General features: G+C 32.7%; 1 protein-coding gene across 1 annotated transcript in view; it reads left to right on the forward strand.

Annotated features, from left to right (window-relative positions):
• The window catches only part of LOC130443920 (hemicentin-2), a 182,152-nt gene that overhangs the window by 146,597 nt on the left and 19,297 nt on the right, over positions 1–16,258 (forward strand). Inside the window, exons 11-13 of the mRNA XM_056778818.1 lie at positions 822–995; positions 3,086–3,277; positions 10,197–10,508. Coding sequence (XP_056634796.1) covers positions 822–995; positions 3,086–3,277; positions 10,197–10,508 — 678 coding nt within the window. The remainder of the gene's footprint in view (positions 1–821; positions 996–3,085; positions 3,278–10,196; positions 10,509–16,258) is intronic.

The raw sequence follows: 16,258 nt of genomic DNA on the forward strand, positions 1-16,258 counted from the left end.
TATGTCACAAGATAACTAGTCCTACACTAGATTATTGTTGAGAGGTAAATTGAATTTTCCAAGAAAACAATTTTACAAATGGAAAGAAATATTTTAGAGTGTCTTTCTAATTTTGGAAGCTGTCTAGAATTGATTTTGTGAGACAAAGAATTAGAAATGGGTTAATTCAGTGACGTACTTGAATAATTTCCTCATGGTGACAATACGAAAATGAAAGAATTAGTTTTGAAATATTAGATACTGAAAATAGAATAACGGAAGTAGGTTAATTTCAAAGATATATTAATAAGATCTTAACAATGTGAACTAATAACAGAAAGAAAATCTCAAAAATGAGTAAAATTCATCAATAAACTCGATGGATTACACTATTTGTAGTACACCTGCAAATAGTTCGAATGGAAAAGAGATATGAGAAGTATGGATAATTTTTAGATCTGATATTTTGTAAAAGTTGAAGAGACATACAAGGAAAATTATTTAAAATAAAAACTGGAACGCACTGCTTCTCTAGACATGATAATATTAATTATCATTATACTACTATACCTTCCGTATTCAATTAATAGTTTATAGGAGATAGACATTGAAATTTCTACTAAATTGGAACAATTGATTAGGAATTTATTCGAAATTTATCCTCAGAAGTAACTTTTCTCGATAAATAGTTACTTTACCCAAATGTCGAAGCATTAAGTAAGAATTTTCGCTGCATATATGATTCTGTCCTTTATAAAATATATATATCGCACATTCCAAGAAATTTCTTGAAAAAATCCTTTATCTTAACTTTCTCTATACGAAGTGGAAATTACTTTCAGAGCCTCCTGAATCGCCGAGAAGTTGTCTTGTTAGAAACGCGACACATGGAGAGGGTCTGGAAGTGTCATGTATCGCAGGCAAAGATGGCGGATTACACCAAAGTTTTGTCCTGGAAGTTTCTGATGTTTCCGTGCCCTCCAGTCCTCCAGGTGTTACCACGCTCAGTGATCAAGGTTAGTATCATCAACTAATTCGGTATTTCCACATAATGGGAGAGTGTGAAATAGCAGTAATCGATTACTATTGCTCTAAAATTATTAGCTTTAGATTTCCCATCAATAATATTTGGAATCAAATTTTATATATATAAAAAGAAATTGAGGGGTTGCATGAGATATAACATTTGAATAATTATGAAATGACAGAAGAATGTGAATAATTATTTTGAAAGAGAGCTATGATAATTGAATTTCAAATGAATTTAAATAATGGATTCAATTTCCAGCAATACATAGATGAAAGATATTTGAGAGTTCCTGCTTTGACTAATTTTCTATTCAAAATTAAATATAATCGAAACTTATTTGTACCGATAACTTTTAAAATAGAGCGTATCTTCTTATTTCTCAAGTTTCACTCCAAACGCCACTGGAAACATGCTGTTTGATTTGTTTTTTCTGTCCTACTAAAGTTGCAAATTCAGAGTTTGAAAGTTAAAGAAGTGCTCTCGTTTTATTATTTTTGTATCCGCCTTATCTGATGAAAAATAAATATTTTACTTCTTTTAAAAACCCGACTTTCATTGGATAGGAAAAGTTATATTTTGTTTCATGTGAATCAGTATCACAACTTCACAAAAGAGTTGTCTTTATCCTGAAATTTATTTTATGATTTCGCTATCCATTATTATCGAGAAATTCATTTAAAAGTTTACTTCTGTGACAGTAAAGATAATGCTTTTACCATCTTAAAAAAATGTTTTCATATGTGTTATTTTTGCTTGGTTAATTCGACTACAAGACATGAACGAAAAATTTCGAGGCCCACCGAATATCTCTACTTAAATTAACCCTTTTATCCTAATCATGCTTATATCATAAGAAGAAGAGAATGTTGAAGATGGAAAGTTTGTGACAAAATCGCATTTTTCAGCTTGTTAAGTTTGTTATTGCATATTGCATATTGCATTATTACATACAATATATATTTCAAATGACGATATACCTGAGGGAAAATTATTATGAAAATGTAATATAATGAAAAGTTTGGAGTTGGATTTATGAAAAATACGTATTACTGGCGAAGAGTTTCCAAAATAATTCAATTAAAATGAATACAAAAATCATTTTATGCAGGGTAGTTCCATTTTAGGAAATAAGAAAGCTGAAAATGAGTACGAGATGTGATAACATGCCTGGAAACTTGTCCACAGAATGCCTCCAAAAGTATCTACTATCAACAACATGTGAATAAATTTGGGAACAAATCAGAAACACAGTGAACACGATCTCAACAAGAGATCATGTAATTCGAACATCTTTATAACCGGGGCCAATACAAAAACATTTGGGTCGAATACGTTATATTCAAATTAGAGAAATTCAAATTAACGCAAAAGTGATAAAACTTACTGTGTAACACTTTCACACTATTTGGTAGTTTTCCACCCTTTCACTATATTTTCTAGATAAGTTGGTGAAATTTGTTTCATGTAATTGGGAGCATATGGAATTGATTCATGTTCTTTCATGTTCCAATTCTCCAGAAAATTAATCTTTACAAGATCATTTCTGGGTCATTTTGCAGTTTCTTTCCAAGCCAGCTTCCAAATGATGTCTGTTGAAGAGTGAGAATTAAAGATGAGATCCATGATAATGGATGTCAATCCTACTCGATGAGTAGCAATTATAACAGGAAGGTTTCCGATGATACCTGTTGCTCATGAGAAGAAGTTATCGAGACAGCTAACAAAAACTTTTTTATTGCGAAGCTGCTTATGGAAAAAAGCTGTAACAACTTAACTCGTGATTATTAAAATGAACACAAGTAATGGACGTACCATAGAAGGTAGTCGGGCTCAATGGGACCTCCCTACCTGAATCGGTAATAGTTCGTTATCAGGGTCAATATGTTCACGATATCTGAATGGCTCTATCCAGATAATTTTCGATGTGTTAGTTCGGAAACAATGATACAAATTAAAGAGTACCCTGTGTGTATATAAAAGCTTACTTTAATCAAAATTTTGGTTTTGTGTGAGTAGACTAATTCTCCGTAACATTTTTTTGTAGTTGCGTGGTAGTTTATAGACACTTTTTTGTAGGTGATCTACCACCTCCAAAATATCGTGTTCTAGGGGAACGACCGGTTTTCCGCCTCCACAGTCTTCAACCAGGTAAAAACTACCAAGTAACGGTTTATGCTGAAAATGCCAAAGGAAAAAGTTATCCTCCTGTGATATTACCAAATATTAAAGTAGAAAATCAACTATCATTGGATCAGTTCAATGCAGACGGTGAGTATTCCATTAGATTAATTGAATTTTCAGTTGAATATCGTCCAATTTTGCTCCACATAGATAAAAAAATCCATGAAATAATCAACATTAGGACCAGATAATTTTTATACGAGACAAACTCAGATTATATTCAGCTCATTTCATCTTGTAACGAGTCCCTAATGACTTTTTGTGTAGATCTAACGTAAATTTCCTTTGACAAAGTTGAACGAGCAAATTTTACAGTTTCGTTACACACTGTATTCAGTCGTCGTTAACGCTTTGATGATCCTACTGCTTCCTAATGTCGAAATCGCGTGGAAATGCCTCCGAATACTGAAAATAGGTGAATTCGGAGTCACAATCGGTAGGTCGGTAGTGAAAAGGTTTATTTAATTAAGGGCGGCAGTAACAGTAACTAAATACGCGTTCTGCATGTCTTGAATTTCATCTACAAATTGAACTATATACGTTGTTTCACGCTTAATCTCAACACTGGAGGGTCGCATATTTTCTTATCTAATAACTGTAATGAGAGGTTTTGAATGATATGTTATTAGATAATGGGGTTAATGAACATGTACTACTATTTTCGTTGGTACTATAGAAATTCGGGGAATATTCATGTATCGTTTATTGGTAGAGCTAAAGTAAATGATAGAATTCAAATTGAGAAATGCCAAGAAATGGAACAACACATTTTATTAAATTTGACTTCAACTTCTCGTAATATCAAGTGAGTATGAACTACTTAAATTGGTAAATTAAGTATTTCGTTGCTGCTGGGTTACGTCTATTACCATGTTCATAATATTTGACTGAGTTCTTGGATAATGTCATTCTTCAATGTCATTCCCGTTTTTCTCTTCTGTACGAAAGATGTCGCTTTCAGTTAATAGAGAAGTGAAATATGTTGTTGATGCTATTTTCACAACTTTTATATGGAATAGGAGCATTCAATTTAATTGTTCAACTTTCTTTCATCTCAAATATTCGAAGATGATCGAAGATCGTTATGATTTTCAGTAATTTCACGTCGACCTTGTGCGCCACTGATACCACAAGTTTATTCATTATCTCGAGGCTTGGATGTGGTTCGCGAACCTAATATGAACAGTCTTGAAGCTAGGTTAGTTTATACTATTACAGTCTTGAATTTATTCCGGGCTCATCTCTATTTAGAGGTAAATGTAACCTTTAGACCATTTTCATGTTTTCTATGAAACTCCCGTTTTGATCTCTCATTAGATTTTCACAGAATTCCATTCTTTTGATGTTGTTATCGCGAAATATTTCCAGTTTCTACTCTAAACCAATGGTGAATATTCCAGTTTTATCATTTATCTTAACTTGAGGAGCTATTAATTTACTTGAACAAGACTAAACAATTTCAATTACATTTATGTTTTTGAAATAAGTGAACCCAAAAAACCATATCTAAGTTTATAATTGATCGTGCAGTTCAATGGAAAATTACACTGGTAGATTAGTGAAAGTGGGTTGGCTAAAGGGTTTAACATTGATTGCTCACGTGCCGTAGGCTTTTTCCAGTACAATATCTTTTTTGCGAATTGCAAATTAAAATCTAACCATTTATTCGTTTACGACATAAAACATAGATTTAAGTATTTGACACAAATACGAAACAGCGAGACAGAAATTAGAATTTTAAGTTAATTTCTATGCATGAGCAAAACCAGGCTACAAACGAACACGGAAACACAATTATCAAAATTAATTAAATAAAATTTTAAATATAATTTCAAACATAATAGTCCGGAGAAGTGAGGTCAAAAAATCAACCTAACTTCAACATTTCCCCATAGGGAATATTATGTTTCCATTGAAAACCTATGAACCTATCATTCAAATTGACGGCTTCGTAAACCAACTTCATTCTTTTGGTCAATTTCTGTTAATGTTATGAACTTTAACAATAGGCTTGTTTCCTCTAAGGATAGCCTAGCCTATTTGCTGGAAAGGACAGATTAAGAGTTGTAATTCAAAAGACATTATGAAAAAAGTTTTCAAAACTTCATATGCATTGTTTCCAACTAAAAATAGTGAGTTTTTTTCTAAGGATTTTCCATTGAAAAAAATGTTTTAGAAGCCGATATAACGAAATCAAGTTCCGTTAGGTACCTACATAATACTAGAAGACTTTCTGTTTTATGATTGATACGTCAGTTTATCAAATCAAATGTGTTAATGGGCTCAATTTTTTATTGTTCTTGCACCAATGACTATGTATGAAAAGGCCAGCTATTGTTATCGCGCAACAAAATGACGATTAAAAAAATGATCCGATTGATAGGTTTTATCAGTTCAAGGGTTGAAGAAAATGTGGATGGACTTTTAGAAGTTTTTCTCATATTATCCATAAAACTACAACTTTCATTAGTTGCCGTCTGATCTCACACCTCCCTTCATTTCTTTAGAATCGTTCAGATTCCTATGATTAGCATAAGATAGGGAAAATATCATCCTTGTGGATAGTTTTGAACGTCATTACTCGTATAGTAGTGTGTAATCTACCCCTAGTAGATGTAAAAAAATGATAACTTGGTTGATGATTTCTTTTAACTTCATTCAACTCTTGCCGTGTTTTCACCAATAACAAATACTCGCAACTGTATAATTAACAGAATGAGACTCATTAGGGATCGAGAGAATCATCTCCTTGCAAATAACGAGAAACTCGACCGGCAAACTTTTTTAAATTAAAAACCAACTCTTTTTAATAAGATAAAATCAATATTTGCGTAAATATAATTATGAAAAAAAAATTCAGACCGACTTGTGAGGAAAATTATACAAAATTGCTTGAGGCTACTAAATTGTAATTTTAAACGAAAGAAATTTTAATCTTGAAAAATCGGTTTCACTGGAAAAGAGACAAATGCAATTGAATTTATCATACATGGAAAACAGTTCTTTGAGACCTACTAAATGTTTCCCTTTATACCGCAACATTCCAGTTAAGTTTACGCCCAAATTCCCATGGTTTTTATTTGAATTTAATTTTTATAGGAGTGTCCAGAGTAAATAACCAGAATTTATTAGATAATCATAAGTTAATCTACTTTCAAATAAAAATTACAAAGGTGTCTGCCTGGCCAAATTATATCAGTCGTCAAAACTTGGATTAAAATAAAATAACTAATTAACCATAGTAGGGGTAACTTTCCGTAGTTTTTAAATATTTCTAAGCAGTAATTTTGTTGAGAAACAGAAAAAACAAGATGTGATAAACTACATGTTTTGTTTGATATTGAGTGCAAAGTTTTCAAATGTTTCAGGGGGTTCAATTCCATTTATTGGTGCAGGCAGAACATGTGGCCCAATTAATTTGTCTCCTTCAATACCAATCCACTGCAAAAATATCTTGAAGATGGTGTTCTATTATCTTAGGCAGATTCTTATTCGCCCATACGTGATTATCGTGGTAATTCAAGATAGATATTCTTGAAAAATGTGCCTTGTCCGTTAACAATACATTACTTAAAGGATTACTCGCTACACAGATGAATGGCTGATATTTAGGATGTTGGCAATTTTTCTGGGGCTTGTTTCCGGATGTACATCAATTTCATCTTAAATTGCTTGTTTCGCTATTACATTTCTAACTACCGGACACGACCAGTCGTTGTTGAATTTCTTTTTAAGATTCCAGTGCAAATACGGAATGATGAGGCGTTATTCGTTACGGTTAGTTGTCAGCTTGTCAAGAAGTACCATTCACCATACCAAACACAAAATGCATGCCGGTCATTTCAGCGTTTCTATACATGTCACGGTACACAGATACGTTGAAATAATAATCTTAAAAGTGAACTTCGATTGGTGACTATCAACAACAGTTTTTCACACAAACCTACTACAATTTGAATAATCATAAGTCGAGGTAACAAAAACTTGGTAATCAAAAACAAAGTAGAGGTGGTTATTTCCAATATTTATTATGAATCGTATTACATTTCACATACAATTATAAATTATGGTGTTTATCAGTTTTCTCTGCAGCTATTGGTTTTGGGAAAATAATTGAGTATATTGTAACAGGAATATTGTAAAATTACTCATAGTTAGTCAATTACGAGTGCACGAACATTTAAAAAAAAATTCAATTTTAGTCACCACCTTTCAAGAGTGATATCTCGGAAAAGGATGGTCTGAGGAAATTTTGTTATAGAAAAGACCCATCTTAATTTGATAAGGGCTATCACTTTTGTCGTAAGAACATACATCTTGTATGTATTCAAATATATATAAGAAACGTTCCTACACAATACAGTGTGCTGATAAACCCAAGACATTGAGGATTATCTTAAACCTCGCTGAATCCTACTTACCTTATTATGATGTTATCTGAAGTACATGCATATAATATTATAGTGACGCATACGTATTCATAACAGTTAAATTGAGCTTCTTGTATCGTACTAAAACATCGATCCATGTTCCATTCAACGATAATACAAATAAACGATTAATAGTATTAACACAAGATGCAAATTTCCACAAGTTACAGTATCTATTAGAATATTGTTATGTTCTGTTCAAGTTTAATATATTGGTTGAATGCAAATGCATTTGGTATTTCCCAATATCTTTAAATTGAATTAATTGTGGGAGTAATGGAATCAAAATAGCAGAATCGTTGATTATAACCTCAAGCGAGCTCAAATTGAACGATGTTCTCAATTTATGAGCGCATTATTTTGTGTTTAGTGGTGAGGATAAAGGATCTCTTGAGCTGAATTAACGTGGTTTTTGGTATATTACCTTACTAGTCGATTATTCCATTTGAGAAAATTCGAGTTCACGTATATTGACAATAGTGAAAATGAAGATATTAGAGTGTAGTCAGCAAACATTGTATTAATTGAATAACTTCAAAAATATAATCATCTTATCCTAGGATAATTTTAGGTAGACTACAGGTAGTAAAAGTATTATAGATATTTTTGCTTACTAAATATTTCCATTAATCTTACTCAAATTGTTTTGACGAGTTCATATGAGTAATTCTCATATATCTATCATATTCCCGACTCAAACTTCTTAAAAATTGAAAAATCTTCTAAATTTGTGTTGTGGATACCATTATTCCCTCCCAACCTAACCTAACCCAACCTATCCTAATTTTTTTTGGTGTGGATGAGGGAAAATCTTCGAAAGACGCCTGGAGGGTGTCCCAGGTCTGCTAACCGGACACCAACCAGCTAAAAACCCACCCTCTTCTCCACCGACGCATGTGGAACCGTTCTTAGCGAATATCGCATCACTTCTTTTCTTTAAAAATACACTATAAAACTATAAATTATATATATAAATAAATATATATCCAGCTTTTGACTCTTTTCATGTTTTCCTTTACTATATCTGTGATGCCCCAATTCATATCGCTTTCCGCTAATATAGCCAGGTCGTCAGAGTATGCGATCGATCTGGCACCGCCCTCTAGTTCCAATTGGAGCACCCCGTCGTACAGTACATTCCAGCACCGACCCCTGGGGTACTCGTGCGGTGAGTTGAATTTGTTGCCTTCTCGATACGCATACTCTCCTTTCCGTTAGGTAGTCCTTTATAACGTTAACCAAGTATATTGGGGCCTCCATTTCGTTTAACTTTTGTATTATGAGGCCCCAGTTAGCTGAATTGAATGCGTTATTAATGTCCAGCAACGACCTTTGCGGAATCCTTATTACTGTTTCGATGGAGATGTTTTGCTGTCCAGCAATTCTTCGAGCCTTTTTTCTATAAGTATTTCGTAATATTTTCCCAGACAGTCTAACAAACATACCGGCTTATATGAGGCCGTCGAATCGGGGGGTTTCCCAAACTTCAACAACCATGCAGGTTTGCTATTTTTAGTTCCTTGGGAAACTCTTGCCTACTCACAAAAACAAATCCAAATTATCAAAAATTGTGATTGTAAAAAATGAATACAGCCACCGAATCATTTCGTATTTCTTGAACTCAGTCTAAAGGTCACATAAGAAAGTACCTCGGATACTTTGAGTCAATCACAGATTGCTGATATCGTTTTTTATTTATTGATTATAAAATTTGATTTTTCGGGCAAGATTTTTATTTCGTCATGACTAGAATTAGAAAATTCATGTTACTTTCAATTTCTCCCCCATTTATCATTAATTTTCATGGCAATAATTATTTATTCATAATTTATTAATAACTGAAATGACAGTTTTTACTCTCATGTAAATAAAAACGTGTTGTGAGCTGACACCAACAACAACCATTATCGTACTTGTACATTTTGTACATAATATTTTTTGCAATTAGTTTATTATTATTTATTGTGAAAGTCAGATGATGAGCAAGCGCTTACAATATTGAGTCACTGGTTTTCATCAATAAGCATTTCAACTATTTATTTATCAATTTGACCAACAACGCCAACAAGTTCTTCGAGCATTTACATGATATTTATTTCTTCGACTAGCTTTCCAGTTTAAGCCTGATGTTTAATGTTATGCTCATTCCAAAGTGGTTATTGGACGACTATATGTAGCATGTTCTCGCAATATTGATGTTTAGATAGCTATCAAGAATTTTAATTTGAAATATATTTTCGTTACCTTAATAAATCCCTCTTTATCAACCTAAATAAAACTTTCTTTGTCTACAACGCTTTTGACCCTACACTCTTATAATAAGTAATCAAGTTAGTCACTTTCATTGAACATCAACGTTGTCTTGTAAGCTAATTAAATATATTTTCATTAGGCTCAGCCTAGTATTAATACTGAAATTTCAAAATCATAATTCGACATAAAAATGGTTTCAGTTTCCCAAAACCGAACAAATTTTGTCACATTTTATATTGCGATTAGCTCTTCTCCAAAATGCTTCTAGAGCTACAAAGCTAAACTCAACTAACGATAGCGCATATTATGTTCTACGTTTTCAGATGCAGAATCTTCCGAGACCATCCCAACAGCAGAAACCTCCACATCAAATATGAATTTAACAGCTCTAATCGTGGGATTAGCGTGCGCAGCAGTGCTTCTAATTGTAAGCATAGTATCAGTGTCTGCGGTATTAGCCTGTAGGAAACCCAAAAACAGATTAGTGCAACGAAGAAGTAGAAGGAGTAGCAAGCCTCCCGACGACTTCGATCTTTCCGAAGACGGTTTCGGTGAAGGTTTTCATAGAAGAAGTGCCCAGTATAGGGCTAGTATGTATGGGGAATGCGAAGAGAGGATCTCTAGGATGATTGAAGGTAAGCAGTACTCTTACGAAGCTCTATGAAAAGTCTACTTGTTGATGAGATGAGGTATTATTGATTATTTAATTGGGTGTTTTTGTATTGTATTACTGTATCCAAACTTCATAAAAAAGAGTGTTATAGATACATATAAATGAAATTTTGGATAAGTGAAGCGATTTAGATGTGTATGAAAGTCAATTATATTAACAGAAATCTAATAAAACTATTTCTAACGTCTAGTGTTGTAGCTTGCAGAATCATGCATGTTGTGATGTTTCTCTGATAACAGTCTCCTGGTTGTTATTAATTCCTTGGTGATAAAACTCATAGTAAGCGCCTATATGCTTTCTATGTGGTTTATATCAAGAGTGTAACCGGGGCTACTGGTTTTCTTCTGTTTTGAAATTAATTATATTTATCCCATTGTGGCAGGGTCCGTCTTGTATAGAGATGTATTCCGTATCTACAAGTTGTGGCACTTAGGACGAAAGAATTTTTGCCCATAAAAATTTGAAACTTTGATTTAACGGAGAAGCATTCATGTAAATGTTTATCATAATATTGATTCACTCACTTATCAAAAAGTTACATAATCACCTACTTGTATTTCTACTAACGACAGAAACATTTGCAAGGCTTGTTTTAAGTCTTTGTGAATGTGTAGAATTAAAAAAAAAACATTCCTGTATTTCTCTTTGATTACTTGAAGATGTGTCGTACAAAATATATAAAATATTGATTTTATCCCTATAGAAAATAGCAATTATGTCTTTAAACTTGAAAATATAGTAACTAACAATATCAACTTTCTGAGCATTTCCAGCAAAAAAATATGCACAAATATTTAGAGTCACTATATTTCGATAGTATTTATTGATACGTCAACTGAATGAGACATATTCTCACTCATTCGAAAACTACTGCATACTTTTCATACTTACTCACTCAATTTATTCATAAATTAACACTAAGTATTCTGAACTATGCACTACGACTTATCGCTAAACACTTATCTAATAATCTAATACTTAACATATATTAATTTATTCAAATACACCATTCATTTGTATATCTCAATGTGTTCGGGACTACAAATTATCTACTGACTCTCGGTGATAAACAATCACTAACGCAATTTATAACAGAAAGGAATTTCTAGAATTCTAGTTTGTTAACTAACAAACAAATAAATCGAAAAGCCTTACTAGAAATTGATTTAAAAAACATTATAAATCGCTGCTGTATATATAGAAAAACATGTAGAAAAATAATATCAAACGGTTTTAGGCGCAAACACCAAATTTTAGAATTCTCCATTAAAGCCGAACAGAATCAGCCTCATGGTCCAAGTTGTGGACGAGTTCATAACAATGAAGTTTTTTTTTATACTTAACGACGTATTTTCTACTGAAATGTTCATAAACATCGCTCATTCTTCATTCTAATGTAAATTCCAAATTTCATCTTCTCTGTATACTGTTTGGATAAGAATATTTTCAGAAATCGATAATATATCTGACTAATTCCATTTTGTTAACATCACTCTAGAAGTACAAGAACTAAAGCAATGAGAATGCAAGAAGTCTGAAAAAATACATTATCTATTCAACAATGGATGTTGTATAGTATACGCCTGTGGTTATTAAAATACGCTTCCGAACTCTTATTTTGGTTCTATTATATCCAACCATTTGAAATGTATAAATACAAAAAGGTCTTCAATTCCCTTTCTCCTTAATTATACATTCAACTACTGTTGAAATGAAATCTGTGAATTTCCATCTTAGTGTTATTGAATATCTAGTTAGGGACTTCCACTTTCCGATGAGTTGATCTCTTCCACGGGTTTGACTCACTAGAAGCGATCTTGAATTATCATAATAAAATACGTAACCTCTAGAGTTTCAAGTTTCTCTTTCCTCAATTTCAATGCGGCGCTGTAAGATATTTCAACGTCACCATACCACATCGACAAAACTCTCAAAACTATTATACCCTCACAAAACTATTAAACTATCAGGGGCACTTATCTGCATACGTGGGTCTGTCGACGGCCTTTATTTGAGCCTCCATTTAGCCGATGTTGGTCCGAACGAACCGCTTGTCGAAAGTGTCACTTGCAGATACTTTGTACGCCGTCACATTGTAAACGCTCAACGAAGACTGGTTGTGATATAAAGATATATATTTGTTTATTTTTTGTTTGTTTTTTTCTCTTCTTCGCTAAAAATCAAACATTCAAATGCTATACTTTTCGTGACAGGGTGATTTACATTTGAAAATAACCGTTTAAAAGGGAGCTCATCAATATGCGGCGTTTCAAACACTCGATGTTCTTTTTCGATATATTCTTTAGGTACCAAAAAAATAATACTGTACAGTATGTCCAGCAGAAAATGGTAACAATCTTTTTCATGCAAAATTTATTTATTTTTTCACACCAATTCCCCACTCCAAAGACCGACTAATGAGTAACATACAGGGAAGTTCATATAGTTAAACAAGCTGTATAAGATAAATAAACAGACATACTTAATGATGAAAGAAGAGTAGATTGATTTAGAGTTTAGATTACTCAAACTTTGTTTTCATTATAATGAGTACTTGGAGAAAAAAATGTTCACCAGAAAATAGGTGACAAAAGGCAGAGAAATTTTGAATTTAAAATAAGGAAATACATATTTTAATTATATTCTGGATACTGAAAAACCTACAAATGGATGCTAATTAAATCAAATATGATTCATTGTTTTTTTTGCGTACAATTTTTATGTCACTGTAGAACTGCTGCAGTAAAGGAAAATAAACTTTGATAACTTTATAGGAAATCATCGCAGAGAAAACCGTTATATTTCTCAAGATTTCCAGTTTTTTGGAAAAGCTACTGTAGATAGCCATTTGAGTGAAGCTATTTTTGTTGCTACAAGCTTAGCAATGGCTTCAAAAGTGTTATCCGGACTGTTTTTCATCAAAAAGAAACATTTATTATTGGTTTGCTGGATTTGAACGTGGTTGTACAGACACCAATGATGGTGAACGTTCTGGTCGTCTAATTGACGCTGTTACTCCAGAAAACAACAAACACAAAAAATTCCACAAAAGGTTATATCTAATTGTAAATCATATTCACATAAGGCCGTAAATATATCAGCAGGTAGTGTGTTCACAATTCTGCTTAAACATTTGACCATAATAAAGCTTTCTTCAAAGTTGTTGCCACGTTTACTCACAGCCGCTCAAAAACAACAACATGCTAATGATTCAGAGCAGCGTTTGGCTTTGTTTATACGTAACAAATGAGATTTTGGTCTACATGTGGCAATGGTTGAAACTAGGATCCATCACTTCACTACAGAATCAAAACGATGATCGTCTGAGTGAACTGCAGCCGGTGAACTACATCCGAAGCGTCCAAAGGCACAATAGTCAGCTGGGAAGGTTATGGCTTCAGTATTTTGGGATGTGCATAGAACATTGGTCATTAATTATCTCCAAAAGGGAAAGATAATAGCGAAAATAACATAGAGTTGTTTCACCAACACCATGCACCTATTTCCAATTCGATACCAACAGTGATTAAATTGAACGAAGTACTCAAATTGCTTCTTTATTCACCGTTTAGTCTAGATCTAGCCCCACGTGACTACTGGTTATTCGTTGATCTCAAAAAATGCTCGCTGGTAAAAAACAAATCCTTCTACAAGCACGGCATCGAGAAGTTAGAATTATTGTATTGCTTTCGAAGGAGATCAATTTGATGAATAAAGTCGATTTTTGGTAACAAAAAACAGAGTGTTGATGAATCTTATAACCACAAGTAGCTTAAAATGGTATGGTTAATATTCAACAAGATCTTTTCCTAAAATGTCACTTGAATAAGCAAAATAAAGGCAGGGAGGCGGATCTCAATCATTTGTGAGATCGAATTTTATGCTTGATGATACAAATCTTTTGAGAGTAGTGATGTTTGAAACTTAAAATATTTGTTTTAAAAATATATTTCTTGTATATATAGCTATAGCTATGAATCAATCTTAAACTGAAAATGTTATAAGATCGTTTAAAATGATTCATAATAAACATTTATTGTTAATTGATTGATTTCGACAAACAGAACTGCGTAAAAATACCTACATACGGACACTTACGGTTTTTACTGTTTGTCCATTTCTTTTTAAATTTTCTAAGGATAATAAAAACAGTAAGAAATGTAAGAAGAAAGTACAGACAACAATGCATCATCAGATTCACATGTTATGTAAATATGAACGATAAGCTTCAATCTCATCTCATGTGTAAACAGCATTTCTAGTATATTATATAACATGTATAGGACTGATATTTTATAGAAAACAAGTGCCTACGTTCGAGAATTTCCAATAACAAGTATTCTCAATTCGAAGGAGATTTTTCTAAGACGTAGTGAATGAAATTTTATGTATTCATTATTTAATATAAAATGTAACTAAATTCAATCAACCAATACTCTCCGTATCTCGTGAATATTTCAATTGTTCACTCTCTTATTCAAAGAAGACATTTTTTGATTTCATACATATGAATATAACGATTATATCGTAAGTAGTAACAAAAATATCTAATGTATTTTGTCAGACTTATTTCATCTTTGAGTGCATTTTTTGGGATTGGTTCATCTTTTAATTTATAAACTCACTCAACCGTGGAATAGTATATAGTATAACTAGTGTTGAAAATGGTAGATTTCTCACGAGTTTACAGAATTGAGCTACGAACTTTCTACACGTACTTTACACTTAATGTTTCCAACAACCACAGAAAAACGTACTCAGTATCTGTTGTTTGAATTCAGGTTCATGGTAAAGCTACCACAGATTTGAAAATAGATAGATTACAGAGGTTATTGATCATCTTATGTTCCCCATTTGATACGAAATTTTGGATTTTATGCGTTTCAAATTGACTTTGTATAGTTATAGAAAATGCTGGCGGTTTACTTAGGGATCATAAAACTTCTAAAATATGTTTAGATCTATCGTTTTACTGATTGAATTGTCTTCATAACAGTTCAGTAGTTACGCTGGACTACCATCAACCATGGTGTTTTAGATCTAGAAGATCACCAGTTCTGTTGGCGATAATTATTGCTGATGTTCTCCTGTACGAGTGCCCTGTGTAAGTTTCTGGGTGAGCTAGCTTAAAAAATTTAGCAAGCTTCCAGCGAATACACCAAATGTATTGATTTCCTACAAATTGGTATGTAAAATTCCACACAATATCTCTCCATTCCTTCCTGTTCACAGCTTTTTCCATTAAATTCTCTCTAAACTTTATTTTTTAGGTCTTCCATTACACCATCTTTTTCTTCGTCGCCGATTTTTCTTTTTCCCTATTGATCTTCTTTGCAGTACTAATTTTGGCATCCCTTCTTCATGAAGTCTCTCAACATGTCCCAACCATCTCACTCTCTGTCCCTTAATAAACGAGCTTCTTGTAGCTTCTCCATAAAGTTCCTCCAATTCTTTATTAGTTCTTCTCCTCCAGCTCTCTTCTGTGTGTACTCCTCCGTAGATTCCTCTTTTAATATACAAGTCTGACATGCATATGTTGCGGTGGGTCTTACTACCGTTTTATATATTCTTATTTTTGTTTTTCTTGGCACGTATTTTGACTTCACCAGTGATCTAATACTTCCGAATTTTTGTGTTCCTTTAGTTATTATGGCTTTCAGTTCTAATTCTTCTACACCGTTATCTTCTATTACTACTCCTAGATACACAAAG

This window comes from Diorhabda sublineata, chromosome 5 (genome assembly GCF_026230105.1).
Source record: "Diorhabda sublineata isolate icDioSubl1.1 chromosome 5, icDioSubl1.1, whole genome shotgun sequence".
Classification (NCBI taxonomy): Eukaryota; Metazoa; Arthropoda; class Insecta; order Coleoptera; family Chrysomelidae; genus Diorhabda; species Diorhabda sublineata.